Here is a 17,255-nt window from a genome sequence, read left to right as displayed (position 1 = left end):
TTTCGTCTCTTTACTCGATTTTTAGAGCAATTTGCATTGTCTCAAGTATTGAGTTAACAAGCCTTGGGTTTTTTTCTCAGACAAGAGATAACATGCTCGGCTTCTTTAAGCATAATAAACTTAATGCAAATGGTGAAATTGTCAAAAAGACACAACCCTAGCTTCACCGTTTCCACGGCGACGTGGTCAAACAAACACCCTGCAGGCCTAGTTGCAGATATTGGTTCCCACTAGATAGCACAGCGACAAAATAAAAATTGGCCAAATCGTAAAAGTGAAGGAAAATAAAATGTGCTTTTTGGTCTTAAATTAAGTTCAGCGGTTAGGTTTAAAAATCACATATTAATACGAGAAATTGTTTAAATATGCGGGGTTTATGACTTTAACTAATGACGCCCACAGAAACCAGACAGCTATTAGCTAAACTAACCCCAGTTGTTCTATGTAGCTTTTAATAAAATAACAAATATGGAGTTCACAGGTAGCAGTTACACTGGAGGCTTCAAGAATGGCAGGTAAATGAATCACTATTTTTGTCATAGAAATTTAGCAAACTGGTCTGTGTCAAAATTGTAATGTTGGGAAGCTAGCTAGCTTGCACCAGTTCTTGCACAAGTTGAAGTTCATTGTTCTCATCTCACCACTGGTGAATTAGATATGTCATTTTCTCTGTTCTTCAGGATGGAGGGAGAAGGAGAGTATACATTCCCCACAAAGACCAGATATGTTGGGGAGATGAAGAATGATATGTTCCATGGAAAAGGTGTACTCCATTTCCCAAATGGAAGCATATATGAAGGAACTTGGGAGAAAGGAATATCCAAACAGGTTTGTAGCATACTGTGTGTGTGTGTGTGTGTGGGGGGGGGGGGGGGTGTAGGTCTATGTGTGTGTTTCACATTGGTTATAGTGGACATTACATCTGGTCCCCTTTAGCAATGATATACATTAATTGTCGCAATTATTACGTTGCTATACCTCTCCCCCTACATGTGCTCTCTGCATGCTCCACACAGGAAATACATTCCTTTTTGGTCAACCGTTCATTCATGCGTATCTCAGCCATAATAGTAGCCAGTTCGATTATTATCATGATTACTACGCTCCATTAGACATGATCTAGCAAGCAAGCAAGCCCATGACCAAACACACCTTACTCCGAGCCAGCGCAGACCCTTTGTTCATGGTAAAAACTCCACAGGATATGGAACATAGCCTAGATCTCTTAACAAATGATGCATGATTAAAAGACAATTCAACCATATTGACATAGGCCTATGTTGTGGTAAAATGTAATTCCCCAATCCAAACACAAGTTTGTCTCTTTTTTTGCCTAATATCCCTGTTTTGCCATTAGATGCAAGTTTCTGACTGAATATAAACAGTTTGATGCAGGGTACTACAGTGTTTAAATCACGGAAACTACAAAGTTTTTAATCCACAGGGAAAGTATACTTTCTCTGATGGACTGGAGTACCAAGAGAAGGACTGGGAGTTTTGTGATGGCTATGACAGACAGTTCTACACTGAGAGGTGCAATGGACTCAAACCTGCAGGTAAACTTTAGCTTATTTTCTCTGTGAAAATCTTCCAGAGAGTGTATATGAACAGATTTTAATAAGATATAATGGTGCTAAAACAGTGCCAGTTCATCTTTAATATAAGCAGACTAAATCCTCAAATCCTTAAAGTGGCAATATGTAACGGGCGACCTGACCAAATTCTCATAGAAATGTGAGTTGTAGATATATCATTTTACTTGAAAGTCTAAGAAACAGTAGATCTGTTCTTTGTGCGCCATTTCTATACTTCCCATTCTTAAGTTTTGTTTTTGCGTCTTACTTTCGGTTTTGTACACCAGCTTCAAACAGCTGTAACAACAATCATTTTGGTTATCGAAAATATATTTCACAGCGATTTAGATGGTACAATGATTCTCCACACCTGCTTATTTTGTCACATGAACTGAAATTAGGGGAGCTATTAGAGTTTTAGCAACCAGGAAATGGCAGAGGGATTTCTGCATAGTGCAACTTTATTTAAAGAATTAGGGTAATCATCTATTTAGTCTCTATACCATAGCAATGGAATATAATATATTATCTCAATGGTTTTTACCACAATCTGTCTGTCTTTCTTAAATTATGTCACTTCTTTTGTTGTTGTTTGTCTCAATACATATAACCAGTCACTTACTCTCTCTCTATCTGACCTGGCAGGGGAGCCTCAGCTGACAGACTCATTGCGTGTCATCCCAGATGGTTGCTATGACTGTGGGGATGGATTCTATGACCCCAACGCCAGGGTCATCACTGACTATGAGCATCACTTTCTCAGAAACGCAGGTGAGTGGAGACTGTTGGAGCTCACTTCAAGGTTTTTGTGAGAACAGATCCTGGCGTCTTGTATCACATATGTTTCTAACCTCCAGCTCATTAGAGCTCAGTGTGCCACCATGTCTCCATTACAATTTGACTTTGACATATGTCTTTCTTATCTAATTGTTGGACCTTACAAAGTAAAATGTATTCCTTTATCATAATGTTCAGGGTAGATATTAACCCATGAGTAAGCGTCGGCCACCGGGGAAACATTTTGATACTAAACTGAAAAAATACTATACTGGTGGATTACTCAGATTCTCTAATATAGTAGATTATTTTAGTCAGATACTTTGCTGAGGCAGCCTTATTACTCTATAACTCATCATCTGCTGGTCCTCTCAGCCAAGCTTGCCTCTCCACTGCAGTCATTTTAGTTTTGTTTTCAAAGGGAAAATGTAAAACACATTTTTTTCCACCCATTGAGTGCCCAAACGTGGGATCTTTGATTTGAAGGCAATGAGGTATGTCAGGTTTTCCGATCACAATTCCAATACCCGTGCCAGTTTTTCATAGTTTTGCATCACCAGACAATGTCATGGTTTAGGAATGGTTATGGATCTAGTCGTATCTCTGTGAATGGGATGCATGGTGCTTTATGGGAGACTGCCCAGCTGTGAAATAATGTCCTGTGAAATAATAGACATACTGTATGTTATCTTTTGGCATAGGTTGCAGCCAAGGCAGCATTCTTTGGAAACAGTGAGTGTAGCTTAGCCTATACATACACATACAAGAACTGAAAAACAAATTATGATTTGAACATTTATATTTATGATTTTTCTTTGATGAGCACACCACAAACAAAGTGTGTATATTTGGATGATCGCTGACAGGCAGACAGCGGCCTATGATTTACTAGTGTCCCAGCCAAACATAATACATATAAGAATCCGCATATTAATCACTGTGTGATCCGGAGCATGGAAATCTAATTCATGTGTATAGACAAAAACAGACGAAGAGATGCACGTCCTGAACAGATGTCTTGAACATACTATATGTAATAAGAATTATGTTCCCGATTTTCCTCGCTTTGGGTCCTTCATAACAGTTCTGGTATTGATCAATGAAACGGAGGGAAAGAAGTGTAGAGTTGAGGAGAAAAATAGGAGGAGCTTTAAAAACAATACTGTTGTTCCAATAGTCTGATTCAGATTAATTGGGTCTGTCTGCTGTTTGTTCTGTGATTTTTTTTTTACAGGACATATTTCATTCCTTTTGCACTGATTTGTGATTTCAAACTCAACATTATAAATCTCTCAGATCCATTATCATCTCCTTGATGGATTATTGGCCCCTTATCCAGATACTTCTATAGTGCATAATTAAAAATGTAATCTGCATATGGGTTTTTTAATGGAAACATCCAGTGTTTGTGTAAGATGAACTGTGTACGAGTGGGATCATTGGGCTTCGGGCCCATATGACGTGACAAGGAAAACACTCTGTGTCCTCTGGATTTATTTTCATCTTTGAGAGGTTGAAGGTACATTTGTCAAAATGGGTGTGAAGACAGAATTTATTGCCAATGGCTTCCATCCAGGAAGGAGGAGAGCAGAGGGTCCCTGCACTTACTGTACATCCAGAGGAACTGCTCTCCCTGCGGGGACGACGTGTTTTGAGGAGGAGAGGAAAGAGTGCACTCACAGCTGTGGTACAGGACAGAAGAAGGGTTGTGTGCCAAATGGCACCCTATTTCCTATATAGTGCACCACTTTGTGCACTATATAGGGAAGTGGGTGATATTTGGGACACAATCAAGAACAGAAGGGGAAGATAAGAGGCAGGGGTAAAAGGGCAGGGGGACGGGGGAGCGGAGCAGGGCCCTCAGCCCAGAGAGCTGCTGCTGGGCCGGGAAGGAAGAGTCAGGGAAATGCCCAGGCTTTGGGCCAAGACCTGAGAAGAAGTACAAAAGCAGATGGGAGGAAGCCCTGAGGAGGAATCTCTGAGTCTTCACAGCAGCAGCGGAGGAGGGGCGGGGCGAGACAGATCATCTGGATGTGACCCAGCATCTCTCAGGTCGGTCCAGTCCGGGGAGTGGATTGGTGGTGCGGGTGGAAGAAAGGAGTGTCCCCGTCCGCCTGACTGTCAACCAACGCCACATGGAGCCCACAGTTGGCTGCCTCCCAGGTATAATCGACTGTGTCGTTGTATCCTCCTCTTTACCCTTCCCTACTCTCCCCTGTCCTGGCAACACACACACAAACACACACAAACACACCCCAGCACTGCTCTGTCTCCAAAAAAAAAACAACCTAGGAATCACAGATATATAGAAATCGAAAGAAATCTTGAGACTTTTGTAAATTAAAGGTTATTTTCCTGAAACCATCGGAACACCATTCATAGTTAGAATTCGAATGAGTGCTTCTAATTCTATGAGGCCATAGGGGCATTTCAAGGGGAAGTGCAGGACACTGGAGGCTTTGTAATCTGAAGACTGCTGTTGCCAAAGCCAAGCCCTCATCATTATCTTGATCATGTGTAATAACACTGGCTAGGAGAGCCTTGTGTATGAACGAGGTTTAGGAACTTCACAGAGCGTCTTCCATGGAGCAAACCGCACAGAGCCGAGGTGGCAGGCAGGCAGGCAGTGATCCACTGACATCCCAGCTAACAACAAACGTTCCCGCAACTTTAGAACATTTTCCCTAAAGAGTTTCATTAGGTCATTAACTAACGTTTTTATAAGAATGTTCTTCTGCTGCAAGGAATATTTCAAAGAGACCATTCCCTTAATGCCAGCCGCATACCACTGCTGGCTTGCCTCTGAAGCTAAGCAGAGTTGGTCCTGGTCAGTCTCTGGATGGGAGATCAGATACTGTTGGAGGGCCAGTAGGGGACACTCTCCCTTTGGTCTAAGGTGATCTCAATGCCCCACCACCTTTTAATTTAGTTTTGTCATTTTCATTTTTCAGAGGGTGGTTACAGGTACAAAGAAAATCGAATAAATGCATATGAAGATAACCCTGACCCGTTCACCCCCTCAGTCCCCACTCATCCACCTGCCCACTTCCTCCCTCTCCCCATCCAGAAACCATTCTCCCCACCCCGCTATGCACTTTACAATGTATTTCATAACTTTGCCCCAGAAGCATTTAACTACAGGGCACTCCCACATCATGAAGGAATATGCTTACCTGTTTAGGTGACTCAGTGAACAGTTGGGAGTTGGGGACAATTTCATCATAAAACATTTCCTGGGTGTTAAATACAGTCTGTGAACAAATTTGAAATTTATAAATTGATGGTTCGGATTACGGGATGCCAGGGTTATATTTTTTTCCACATTCTGTTCCAGTTAAAGCATGGAACAGATTAAATTAGATCTGTAGACCATACTTCTTTAATGGCTAGCTCAGATATTATGTTTAGATATTGTAGAGATCAGTCCTTTCGGGAGCCCATGTAATTTATTTATAAATCCCATCAATGGATGTTTTGGTAGTTGGGTTTCCCAAAGGACTCCATAGGCCAGCATTGCTGACCTAAGTTCTAAATATAGAAAAAAGGAGTTGCCCATTAATGTGTATTTCAAATCTTGGAATGTTCTCAAACCATTACTGTCCATGATATTGGTAAGGGTACGGATTCCATATTTGGACGATTGGGGGGTTCCGAAGGCTGCCCTCCAGAGGCATTATTATGAAATATTGGAGCATGGGCATATCACTGAAGGGAAATATTAAGGGATATATCACTGAAGACCACCTCTTCCAGGGCAATAGGATACACTATATTTCTCTTGATACTCAGCCATGGGGCAGAAGAATCTAAACCAATATTAGGATGGGGCAAAATGCTAGAGCCTGGAAATACAACTTACAGCCAAGACAACGCAAGAGTGGCTTTGGGACAAGTCTCTGAATGTTTTTGAGGGGCCCAGTCATAGCCCGAACTTGAACCCGATCAAACATCTCTGGAGAGACCTGAAAATAGTTGTGCAGCTACACTCCCCATCCAACCTGACAGAGCTTGAGAGGATCTGCAGAGAACAATGGGAGAAACTCCCCAAATACAGGTGTGTTAAGCTTGTAGAGTCATACCCAAGAAAACTCCAGGCTGTAAACGGTGCCAAAGGTGCTTCAGCAAAGTACTGAATAAAGGGTCTGAATACTTGCTGATATTTGTTTTATTTTTTATACATTTACAAAAAAAAAAAAAAAGCCTGTTTTTACTTTGCCATTATGGTGTATTGTGTGTAGATTGATGAGGGGAAAAAATGATTTAATCCATTTTAGAATAAGGCTGTAATGTAACAAAATGAATACTTTCCGAAGGCATTGTAGGCCTCTACGAGTCTGTATGCTGGAAAACCTTGGTTGCGTGTGAATTGTAGTTGGTCTTGTTAGATTTGTCCGGCATGTCCAAAATGGCTTACTGTCTGTCCCAATAACCAGATGGCATTCAGTTCATTCTAACAATATGCTGTTCATCGAATACAAAAAACAGGGTCATATGAATTTGGAGCATACATTAATAAAGGCAATTTTCTTTCCATTATGGATACATTTAAGGAAAGTGATTTTGCCTTTTTGGTATTCCCCATTAATCCAGATGGTAATTTTGAGTTTCTTATGTATCATTATTAGTGCTGAGCGATTAACCTAAACTTCTATAATGTTCTGTTTTTTTTAAACAACTAAATGACCAAAGTCGGTTCAGTTTTTTGAATTCCATTTCCCTCATTTTTTCCCCCCCTGTGAGCTCAATGCGCACATCACAGTTTCTCGAGAGATAAATCAGATCCAGCCTGAACTGTGAGGTTGTAGGGAGTTGTAGTTTCTGACAGGCCACCAGAAAGCCTACATTTTCATGGTTGTTTGAGCAATAGGACTGTAAAGTTCCCAAATGTAAGAGAACTCCCATGGTGTTGACATATTTGCAGAAATCCATTCAGGTGTATGTTTTGGCGAATGCGTTTTAATGATCCAAGTCGCGCTGTTGCAACTGCCTGTAAACACACAGTCCAGTTCAAATTGAATGATGGCAGGCCCATGTAGCAAATGGGTTATTTGTGTCAAGGCTTATTGTAGCTCTGATTGGCTATGATGCACCGGTCTGCATAGACTCTGTTTCTGGATGAGACAGATGTTTTATTTACTGCAGTGTCTATTAACTGTCCAAATGCACGGGCGGTTTCCCACTCTATATTGCTATAGAATTTTCACAAATGCCTTAGTATACGTAATTCCCAAACAGTCTAAGAATTTATGAAAACGTGAAAATGACCATATTCTGTCAAATTCTTCCTGGAGGTATATATAAACAGATATAAATACGATTTCACGTTGCTAAAATGCTGTCAGTTTCACTTCAATTATGTTATTATTATTATCTTTGATATAAAGCCCATGGATGTGAAACATCCCCCCCCCCCCCCCCCCCCCCCCCCCCCAGTTCCTGGTGGGAGCCTGATCTACAAAATTTCAAAAGCAGCATATTTGTTTTATGGTCTTAAGGTATTGAGAAAAATAAATAAAGTAAAACATAAAATGATTAACCATTTACCCCTTCAGACCTTTAAATGTAAGTATGCAGACGTCATAAATTAGGGTGGGTAATGATGGGGGGGGGAAAGTCGGCTAAATATAGGAACAGAAATGCAAGCGTAAACAATGAAATATCCTCATTATTATTATTATGAGCAATATGCTCTAAATGACCTTAAACATAGGAAGAAGAGGAGAAAAAACAAGCAAAAATGAATTGTGTGGAAGACTATATGGGACTGGTCATCTATCCTAAACAGTTTAGCCCATAGAGATGCAATGTGATGTTAAATTGAACTCGCCCAGAACGTAGTTACCATGTTCTCAGAACATAAGAAATGGGAACGTTGCAAGAAAATTCATGTGTTTCCTTTTCGGAGGGTTAGGAGAATATGCCATCAACGTCCCACCAAACATACTCAGAACATAGGATATTAATGTTCTAGACACGTAAATGTTCTATTATTCCATCAGCGTCCCACCAAACATACTCAGAACATAGGATATTAATGTTCTAGACACGTAAATGTTCTATTATTCCATCAGCGTCCCACCAAACATACTCAGAACATAGGATATTAATGTTCTAGACACGTAAATGTTCTATTATTCCATCAGCGTCCCACCAAACATACTCAGAACATAGGATATTAATGTTCTAGACACGTAAATGTTCTATTATTCCATCAACGTCCCACCAAACATACTCAGAACATAGGATATTAATGTTCTAGACACGTAAATGTTCTATTATTCCATCAGCGTCCCACCAAACATACTCAGAACATAGGATATTAATGTTCTAGACACGTAAATGTTCTATTATTCCATCAGCGTCCCACCAAACATACTCAGAACATAGGATATTAATGTTCTAGACACGTAAATGTTCTATTATTCCATCAGCGTCCCACCAAACATACTCAGAACATAGGATATTAATGTTCTAGACACGTAAATGTTCTATTATTCCATCAGCGTCCCACCAAACATACTCAGAACATAGGATATTAATGTTCTAGACACGTAAATGTTCTATTATTCCATCAGCGTCCCACCAAACATACTCAGAACATAGGATATTAATGTTCTAGACACGTAAATGTTCTATTATTCCATCAGCGTCCCACTAAACATACACAACATGGTTGCCATGTTCTCAGAATATAAGATATCAATGTTCTAGACATATTTCATGGGAACGTTGCAGGAACATTCTGTGTATCAGTTGTCAGGATGTCACCTGATGGTCCCAAAGAAATGTTCTCCCCCCCCAAAAAAGTTGAATTACACATCACACCTTTTTACTTTTGCAGAGCCAATGATAAATCAATAAACCACATCCATTCATAGCTCTTTGTCTGTTGGCAAGGTTAGGGATACACACACAGTGCATTTAACATAATGTTTTCAACTTACATATTTGACATAGATGATTAGATTGTGCATGTTCATTTATACTGGTATTATGTCCTCACCTGGGATTTGAACTTTCCTACAGTACTCTGATCTTCCCTCTACGCCTCCATGTCAGTTATTGTTTAGTCTGACCGTTCTAATTATTGATTTGATTGACTTATTTGAGTGATATAAGAGCTTTCTGTAAAGTTGTCTAATGTACAGTTGTCTAATAATATTTTGCTAAGAATATGCGAGTAGGGTGATTACCATAGCGGATCTTAAACCCAGGACACCTAACCTAACCCTAACCACTGTCCCAATAAGGGATATCTTTAGGACAAGTGCTTATTGGGCCAGTATAGTTAGGCCCTGTCCAGAAGAAACTTTCCCTTTCTCTTTCCCTAGAATTGTGAGCTGAGTTGCTCTCATTTCTCCAGCTCTGCCAGACCTCCCATGAATAGCCTATTTAAACAGCTTTTTGATGCCAGAGACACATTAAGTACATGATCCATAGTATAACAGAATATACGCTACAAACTGAACAGAGTCGATAGTGGAAAACGGGAGCAGATTGAGCTGATACACACTACATCTCTGCACAGTCCTATCAGCACCGAATTCTTCTCTATCTTTTTTTTCTGTTGGGTTTTCATTGTTGATATGTTTCACCCTGGCTGATTCGTTTTCCGCGGGGCAGTGGACATCGACCGACCGTAGGGAGTTTTAAATATAGATTTTTCTCTCACCCATCTACACACAATACCCCATAATGACAATGTGAACATTTTTGCAAATGTATTTACATTAGTATACAATACTTTGTAGAAGCACCATTGGTAGCGATTACAGCTGTGACTCTTTCTGGGTAAGTCTCTAAGAGCTTTCAATACCTGGATTGTGCAACATTTTCCCATTCATAATTTTCTGAATTCTTTAAGCTCTGTCAAATTGTTTGTTGATCATTGCTAGACAACCATTTTCAGGTGTTTCCCTAGATTTTCAAGTAGATTTAAGTCAAAACTGTGACTCGGCCAAAATTCACTGTAGATATGGCCTTCGGGTTTTAGGTTATTGTCCTCCTGAAAGGTGAGTTAATCTCCCAGTGTCTGGTGGAAAGCAGACTGAACCATGTTTTCCTCTAGGATTTTTCCTGTGCTTATTAGCTCCATTCTGTTTCTTTTTTTTATCCTGAAAAACTCCCCAGTCCTTAATGATTAAAAGCATACCCATAACATGATGGAGACACCACTATGCTTGAAAATTTGGAGATTGGTACTCAGTAATGTGTTGTATTGGACAAAAAGTGAATTGCTTTGCCACATGTTTTGCAGTATTACTTTAGTTCCTTGTTGCAAACAGGATGCATGTTTTGGAATATTTTTATTCTGTACAAGCTTCCTTATTTTCACTCTGTCAATTAGGTTAGTATTGTGGAGTAACTACAATGTTGTTGATCCATCCTCAAGTTTCTCCTATCATAGCCATTAAACTCTGTAACTGTTTTAAAGTCACTATTGGCCTCATGGTGAAATCGCAGAGCGGTTTCCTTTCTCTCCGTTAACTGAGTTAAGGGCACCCATCTTCCAATAGGTGCCCTATCTTTGCGAAAGCATTGGAAAACCTCCCTGGTCTTTGTGGTTGAATCTGTGTTTGAAATTAACTGCTCGACTGAGGGATAATTGTATGTGTGAGGTACAGAGATGAGGCAGTCAATTAAAAATCATGTTAAACACTATTATTGCACAGAGAGTGAGACCATGCAACTTATTATGTGACTTGTTAAGCAAATGTTTACTCCTGAACTTATTTAGGCTTGCAAAAACAAAGGGATTGAATACTTATTGACTTGTGTTGTTGTTGCGGAAAATAAATAGGCCTATAAATGTTGAAATGTTGGCTACAGAGGAAGTTGGTATGTTTTGAATTTCAAGTTATGAATTATGAAATGTAATTCAATTGTTTGCTCTTTTTGAGGGTGGTGGCGAGTGGGTGCTGCCCTTGTTTTTTAACTTTTATTATCATTGCACCTGCCCCCCCACCCCCCCAAAGGTCTGCAAAGCCCTGTATCCCACTGCCAAGGAAAACACCCCTGGCTTTGGCTACTGCCACTCTATTGTGAGTCCAGGTGTGCATCCCAAATGGCACCCTTTTCCCTATAAAGTGCCCTGTTTTGACTAAGGCTCATATGGCTCTGGTCAAAAGCAGTGACTATAAGTAGCCTAGAGAATAGCGTGCCATTTGGAACGCAATCAAGCTGAAGCTTTTTCCAGAAGATACAATCAGTAATGTTCATGTTTGCTGTAATATCACAGGGTCCTTTACTTTACACAGGGTCCTTTATCTCCTCTCCAATTGTAAATCCACTCAGATTATTTTAATTCCAACAAATAATCTCTCCCAGAATAATGACAACTCTGACGTCAACTATATTCAGGCGTTAAGTAACTAACCTGGCTGGTTGGCTGATCTATTGGTCAAGCTGATCTGACAGGCATTACGTTAATTTAACGCTGTTAAGTGTTTCTGCTGCATTAGTTGACAGGAAACACCTTTTTTTTTATGTTTTACAGGGAGCCATTATCGTTTCCCTTTTACATTTCTGCTCGTGGGTGAGCCTCTCTGCGAGAGAGTTTGGGTAACGAGTTATATCCAGTTATAGACACCGCCAAACAGTCCCAGTAAGGGCCAGGGGGGGAAAGGCAGAATTAGTATGGGAAGACAACCAACAAGATAATATTTGTAGCATTAATGTCATGTTTATGATGTGCCAACTGACATTTAATTAAGCAATAAGGCCCGAGGAGGTGTGGTGTATTGTCAATACACAATGGCTAAGGGCTGTTCTTAGGCACAAAGCATACAGTTTTTAGTCATGGTATATTGGCCATATACCACAAACCCCCGAGGTGCCTTATTGCTATTATAAACTGCCTACCAATGTAATTAGAATAGTAAAAAAAAATCTTTTTTTGTAATACCTGTGGTATATGGTCTGATATACCACGGTTTTCAACCAAACAGTATTCAGGACTCAAACCACCAAGTTTATAATATGCAATATAGTCTACATGTAGGGTGAAGTATGTATGAGTGGGACACTTTTTGGTGTTTTTATGTTTGCTCCTTCTCAAGTCATGTTTATTTCAAGTAAGGTCTTGTTCACATTTTTTGGGAGGAAACAACTTGATCATTTATCATTCAGTGGATGCTACAAACCCCTAAAACAACATCACACCCATACTTTTGCTAAAGCGGGGCGGCAGGGTAGCCAAGTGGTTAGAGCGTTGGATTAGTAACCGAAAGGTTGCAAGTTCATATCCCTGAGCTGACAAGGTACAAATCTGTCGTTCTACCCCTGAACAGGCAGTAAACCCACTGTTCCTAGGCCATCATTGAAAATAAGAATTTGTTCTTAACTGACTTGCCTAGTTAAATAAAGGTAAAATACATTTAAAAAGTGTGTGTTAGTGGGACACTTTAGTAAATTAACTGGGACACAATTTTTTTCATTAGTAATACATTTGTGTCCCATTTCACACTTGTTATGAACTCATCAAAAAGCCTTTGTAGAAGCTTGTAAATAACACTGTTTTAAACATTTTGTGACAAACTTTTCCTTTCCTCGCCTTTTGTCACTCTAATTCCTTCCACCATTGTCCTATACTGCTTATTTGCTATATATAGCGTCTAAAATCGATTCAGAGCTGTTATGAACAACTAAAACAACATTTCAATGTATTTTAGAAAATCTAATGCGGGATTTTTAAAAATGGATTTAAAGCTTAAATTGGTGCATTTGTTACAGCTGAAAAGTACTATAAATCCAATTTTCATAACCATTCATGTAAACAGTTATATTTTATTATATTTGAAAGAACTTACTAATAACTATTCATTTTAACACACGAAGCTAGATTGTGGAATTATAATTGACAGAATGACAACATTATCATTGTAGCGCAAGGATTCATATCTATGGGGGTTGTTCATCAAATCACATGTATTTATAAAGCCCTTCTTACATCAGCTGATATCTCAGTGCTGTTTCAACTGGTCACCCCATCTAGGAAACCTGACCACACACACAAAACAATGATTTCACCCTAACCAAACCATTTTTTCATGCACAGAACACATTCAGCAACAACCCAATACACATTTTTGTGGTTTGCAATATTACCATAGTACAGTACTCTAAAACACACATTTACCACTAGGCCTACACCTAATGTCCCACTAATGCTGACATCACCCTAGTGTAAAATGTGTTTTTTAAAGTTCATCTGTCTTTCTTTTTGTTACATGACAGTCATGTGTAGACGAATGAACAAAACAATTCAACCATGCAGGCTAAAATAATTTGGATCTGGTGGATAATATTTTTATTATCCATTTGGTTTTTAAAATTTATTTTTTACTTGTGTGTAGGCAAAATTATTTTCCCAATAATTAATATATGCAAATTAAAGCCCCTAAACTATTTCGAGTATTCATTATTGAAGGCTTTGTGGCAGGTTTAAATAAGAAATCCACAGTAGGCAAAGAATTTAAAAACACATGAAGTGTTAAATGTTTAGATTCTGAATTTCCATTTATTTCAGATTGCATCGAACTATGGTGGCCACCTGTGCCCTCAAATAGAATTGTATTAAGGTATCAATTTAGCATTGACTTAAACGCTCTGTGAAGCGATCACAATCCTAAGAGGGGAAATTACAGCAAAAAAAAAATGAAAATGTGTGAATTCTATCTCATTACCATAAGCGCTCAGGGAAACGGTAATTGCAGTGCTATGGCCTCGCCACCAACAGAAACCGGTGCAGAGGTATTAATTGGTTTAAAATAGTGATGAGATGTCCTTCTTGACGGTGACCTCCGTTGCAAAGAGGGGAGGCAACACAACGCGACAAAAAAAAAATGATGGATAGCCTTCGTTTCGTATGCAGCTGCTGTGGTGCCTGGTGCGGATCCGGGCCAGGGCGCAACTGTGATTTCAATTGCCGAACGCGTGAGCCAGGTAGAGTGGCGAGAGAGCCGACGGAGTGGCTGTTAGGACTATCGCAGGCAATTACACACAATCAGGCAAGAGCTTCAGACCTGTTCCCAACAATGGGCCCGGCGCACACTGTTCCACAGGGTGAGCACTCAAGTGTGTGCAGCTGCGACGCCCGGATTCAGTCCCAACAGAGAAGCTGTAGCCTCCTAGGCTACCCCGTGATCTGCAACGATTACCTCATTTCAGTTTTAACGATATGAAAACCAATATATTATCTGTTGTTTTGGTAGTCGAGTCATCCTTGTAAAAAAATGTTCGTACATTTCTTTGGTGTGTGTGATTTAAGAAGTTATTTTCTCCTAATTGTTACCTTGATTTGACGGAGATGTGAACGGGACTTATAAGTTGAATGTGTTCGTTTCAAAAGCTCGAATTGAATGACAATGATCTGCTGCTTCCAGTCCAGAGTCTTTCCCCCCGTCTCCCTTGATTAAATGTTCAAATGATTTTTTATGAACTAGGCTATTAGAATAGGTTATTTGTTTATACTAGCTTTGTAGTTGTTAGAGGAATTGACTGTTTAAAAATAGTTTTAAAAGGTTGTTGCTTTATTCTGACCCTATTATTATTATTCTGACCTTATTTCTATTTTCCTGCAGATGACTATGAACATGAGTGGATTGTGTCCACTTGTCGGAAGAGCTGGGACGAGATCGTTGGACATTCACCTGAAAAACTAGGCCACATTTCAGAACTGGACATTGAGTTGCAGGCTTGAGCGGGAAAAAATAAATAAAAGGCAGCTCATTTATGGAATGTTCAAATGTGGTGCATACAGGCCTACCTGTGAATTATATTTTGTGAAATCTGAAATATCCTACATGTTTGTTTTTATTTTAAATAGGTTTAATTTGACCAGATGCATAAAAACAAAATAGGGAAACCTATTTCAGATGCACAAAAACACAGTGAAGCACATGTGAGCTACTGAAATGAAATATGTGGAGGAAGTCATGCTAGAAGAATATACTCATTTAGTCAAACATTTTCATGCAGCGTGAGAGAACCCCCCCCCCCCCCCCACCAATCCTTGATTTATAACTTGTAAACCCTTTTGTTTACTTGTAATGTTTTGTCCTTAAATGTCCCTGCTCTGCTCTCTGCATGGTGCCGAAATGACTGTACTACCAGTGCAGGCCAATGTAATCAGTGTCAGATTGTTCTCTCAAGTGTCCTCGAAGACTCAGCAGCTTAATGGATGCAAATGAACATGAAATATGACTCCCTCTTATATAGGCTATGCAAGATATCCATCAGCACAATATACTGTTGCCGATAGGCTTTGTTTCAGTCAGGCTTCTATTTAGGTGCCTTACTATATTTCTCAATATAAGGCTTTGGATCCAGTAATTGCATTTTCTACTATAATGTTGTGCTGTAGTGTTTTTGCCCAGACAGACAAGCGTATATTTGCGAGTGAGACGTTTTAGTCTGTCTCGGCTAAAGCTGCCCTTTGAAACAGGACCTAGGTTAGAGGATCAATCTCACGATGCAGCCTGACAGTGGCTTCCTGTCTGTGATGGCGCTCAGCTGGGCTTGCCGGACGAATCAGCTGCAGAGTGGTGGAGAAGAAGAGGGGAGGAGATGAGTCATTACTGCGCACACTGACCCATGAAGAACCCGCCAGCTCAGCCATCGGCCTGTGATTGCTTCCTGCCCAGCGCCGGGCACACACACTTTTACACACAGACACACAAATTGACACACCGAGACATGCAAGTATGCACACACACAACCAGGTACGGACCGGACATACCATAATACTTCAAATAATAGCCCGGGCGTTTATTTGCTTTTCAATCACTGAACACAACCTCCAGGTGTATATTTCCTTAATGCACACAGCTTTTGCTCAGAAAAATGTTGGGAAGTCTACCATACTGTTTATTGTGACCGGTATAAACATTATAATAACACACCCATTGCTCTTTATCTACTTTTGACCACTCTCAATGGTGCTCAATAAAGTTCACTCGTGAACAACAACTTTAGACCCAGCATTTATTTGAAACAGGCGTTTATTTGTTGACAACGAGTGCCGATTATTGGCTATTAAATGAGACAGGCGGCTTTTTGAGACTGGAAAATGCACACACACCAGAATGACCCGCAGAGGCCTACAGTGCCATCGGAAAGTATTCAAACCCCTTGGCTTTTTCCACATTTTGTTACATTATAGCCTTATTCTAAAATTGATGAAATAGTTTTTTTCTCTCTTCAATCTACTCACTATACGCCATAATGACAAATGTTTAAAAAATAAAAACAGAACTGACACATTTACATAAGTATTCAGACCCTTTGCTTTGACACTTGAAATTGAGCTCAGGTGCATCCTTTCCATTGATCATCCTTGAGATGTTTCTACAACTTGATTGGAGTCCACCTGTGGTAAATTCAATTGATTGGACACTTTGGAAAGGCACACACCTGTCTATATAAGGTCCCACAGTTGACAGTGCATGTCAGAGAAAAAAACAAGCCATGAGGTTGAAGGAATTGTCCGTAGAGCTCCGAGACAGGGTTGTGTTGAGGCACAGATCTGGAGAAAGGTACCAAAACATTTCTGCGGCATTGAAGGTCCCCAAGGTCACAGTGGCCTCCATCGTTCTTAAATGGAAGAAGTTTGGAACCACCAAGACTCTTCCTAGAGCTGCCCCCCCTGCCAAACTGAGCAACCGGGGGAGAAGGGCCTTGGTCAGGGAGGTGACCAAGAACCCAATGGTCACACTGACAGAGCTCCAGAGTTCCTCTGTGGAGATGGGAGAACCTTCCAGAAGGACAACCATCTCTGCAGCACTCCACCAATCAGGCCTTTATGGTAGAGCAGCCAGACAGAAACCACTCCTCAGTAAAAGGCACATGACAGCCCGCTTGGAGTTTGCCAAAAGGCACATAAAGAGTCTCAGACCATGAGAAACA

The 17,255-nt window shown here is 40.1% G+C and overlaps 1 protein-coding gene across 1 annotated transcript; it reads left to right on the top strand.

The window, feature by feature from the left end:
* Positions 1-17: 17 nt before the first annotated feature.
* morn5 (MORN repeat containing 5) lies at positions 18-16,514 on the top strand. The gene is made up of 5 exons (XM_021603085.2): positions 18-515; positions 681-828; positions 1,445-1,556; positions 2,220-2,345; positions 14,933-16,514. The coding sequence occupies exons 1-5, from the start codon at positions 469-471 to the stop codon at positions 15,049-15,051; spliced, it is 552 nt and encodes a 183-aa protein (XP_021458760.2). The 5' UTR covers positions 18-468; the 3' UTR covers positions 15,052-16,514.
* Positions 16,515-17,255: the final 741 nt, after the last annotated feature.

This window comes from Oncorhynchus mykiss, chromosome 5, assembly GCF_013265735.2.
Source record: "Oncorhynchus mykiss isolate Arlee chromosome 5, USDA_OmykA_1.1, whole genome shotgun sequence".
Lineage (NCBI taxonomy): Eukaryota > Metazoa > Chordata > Actinopteri > Salmoniformes > Salmonidae > Oncorhynchus > Oncorhynchus mykiss.
This window is presented reverse-complemented; position numbering and strand designations above follow the sequence as displayed.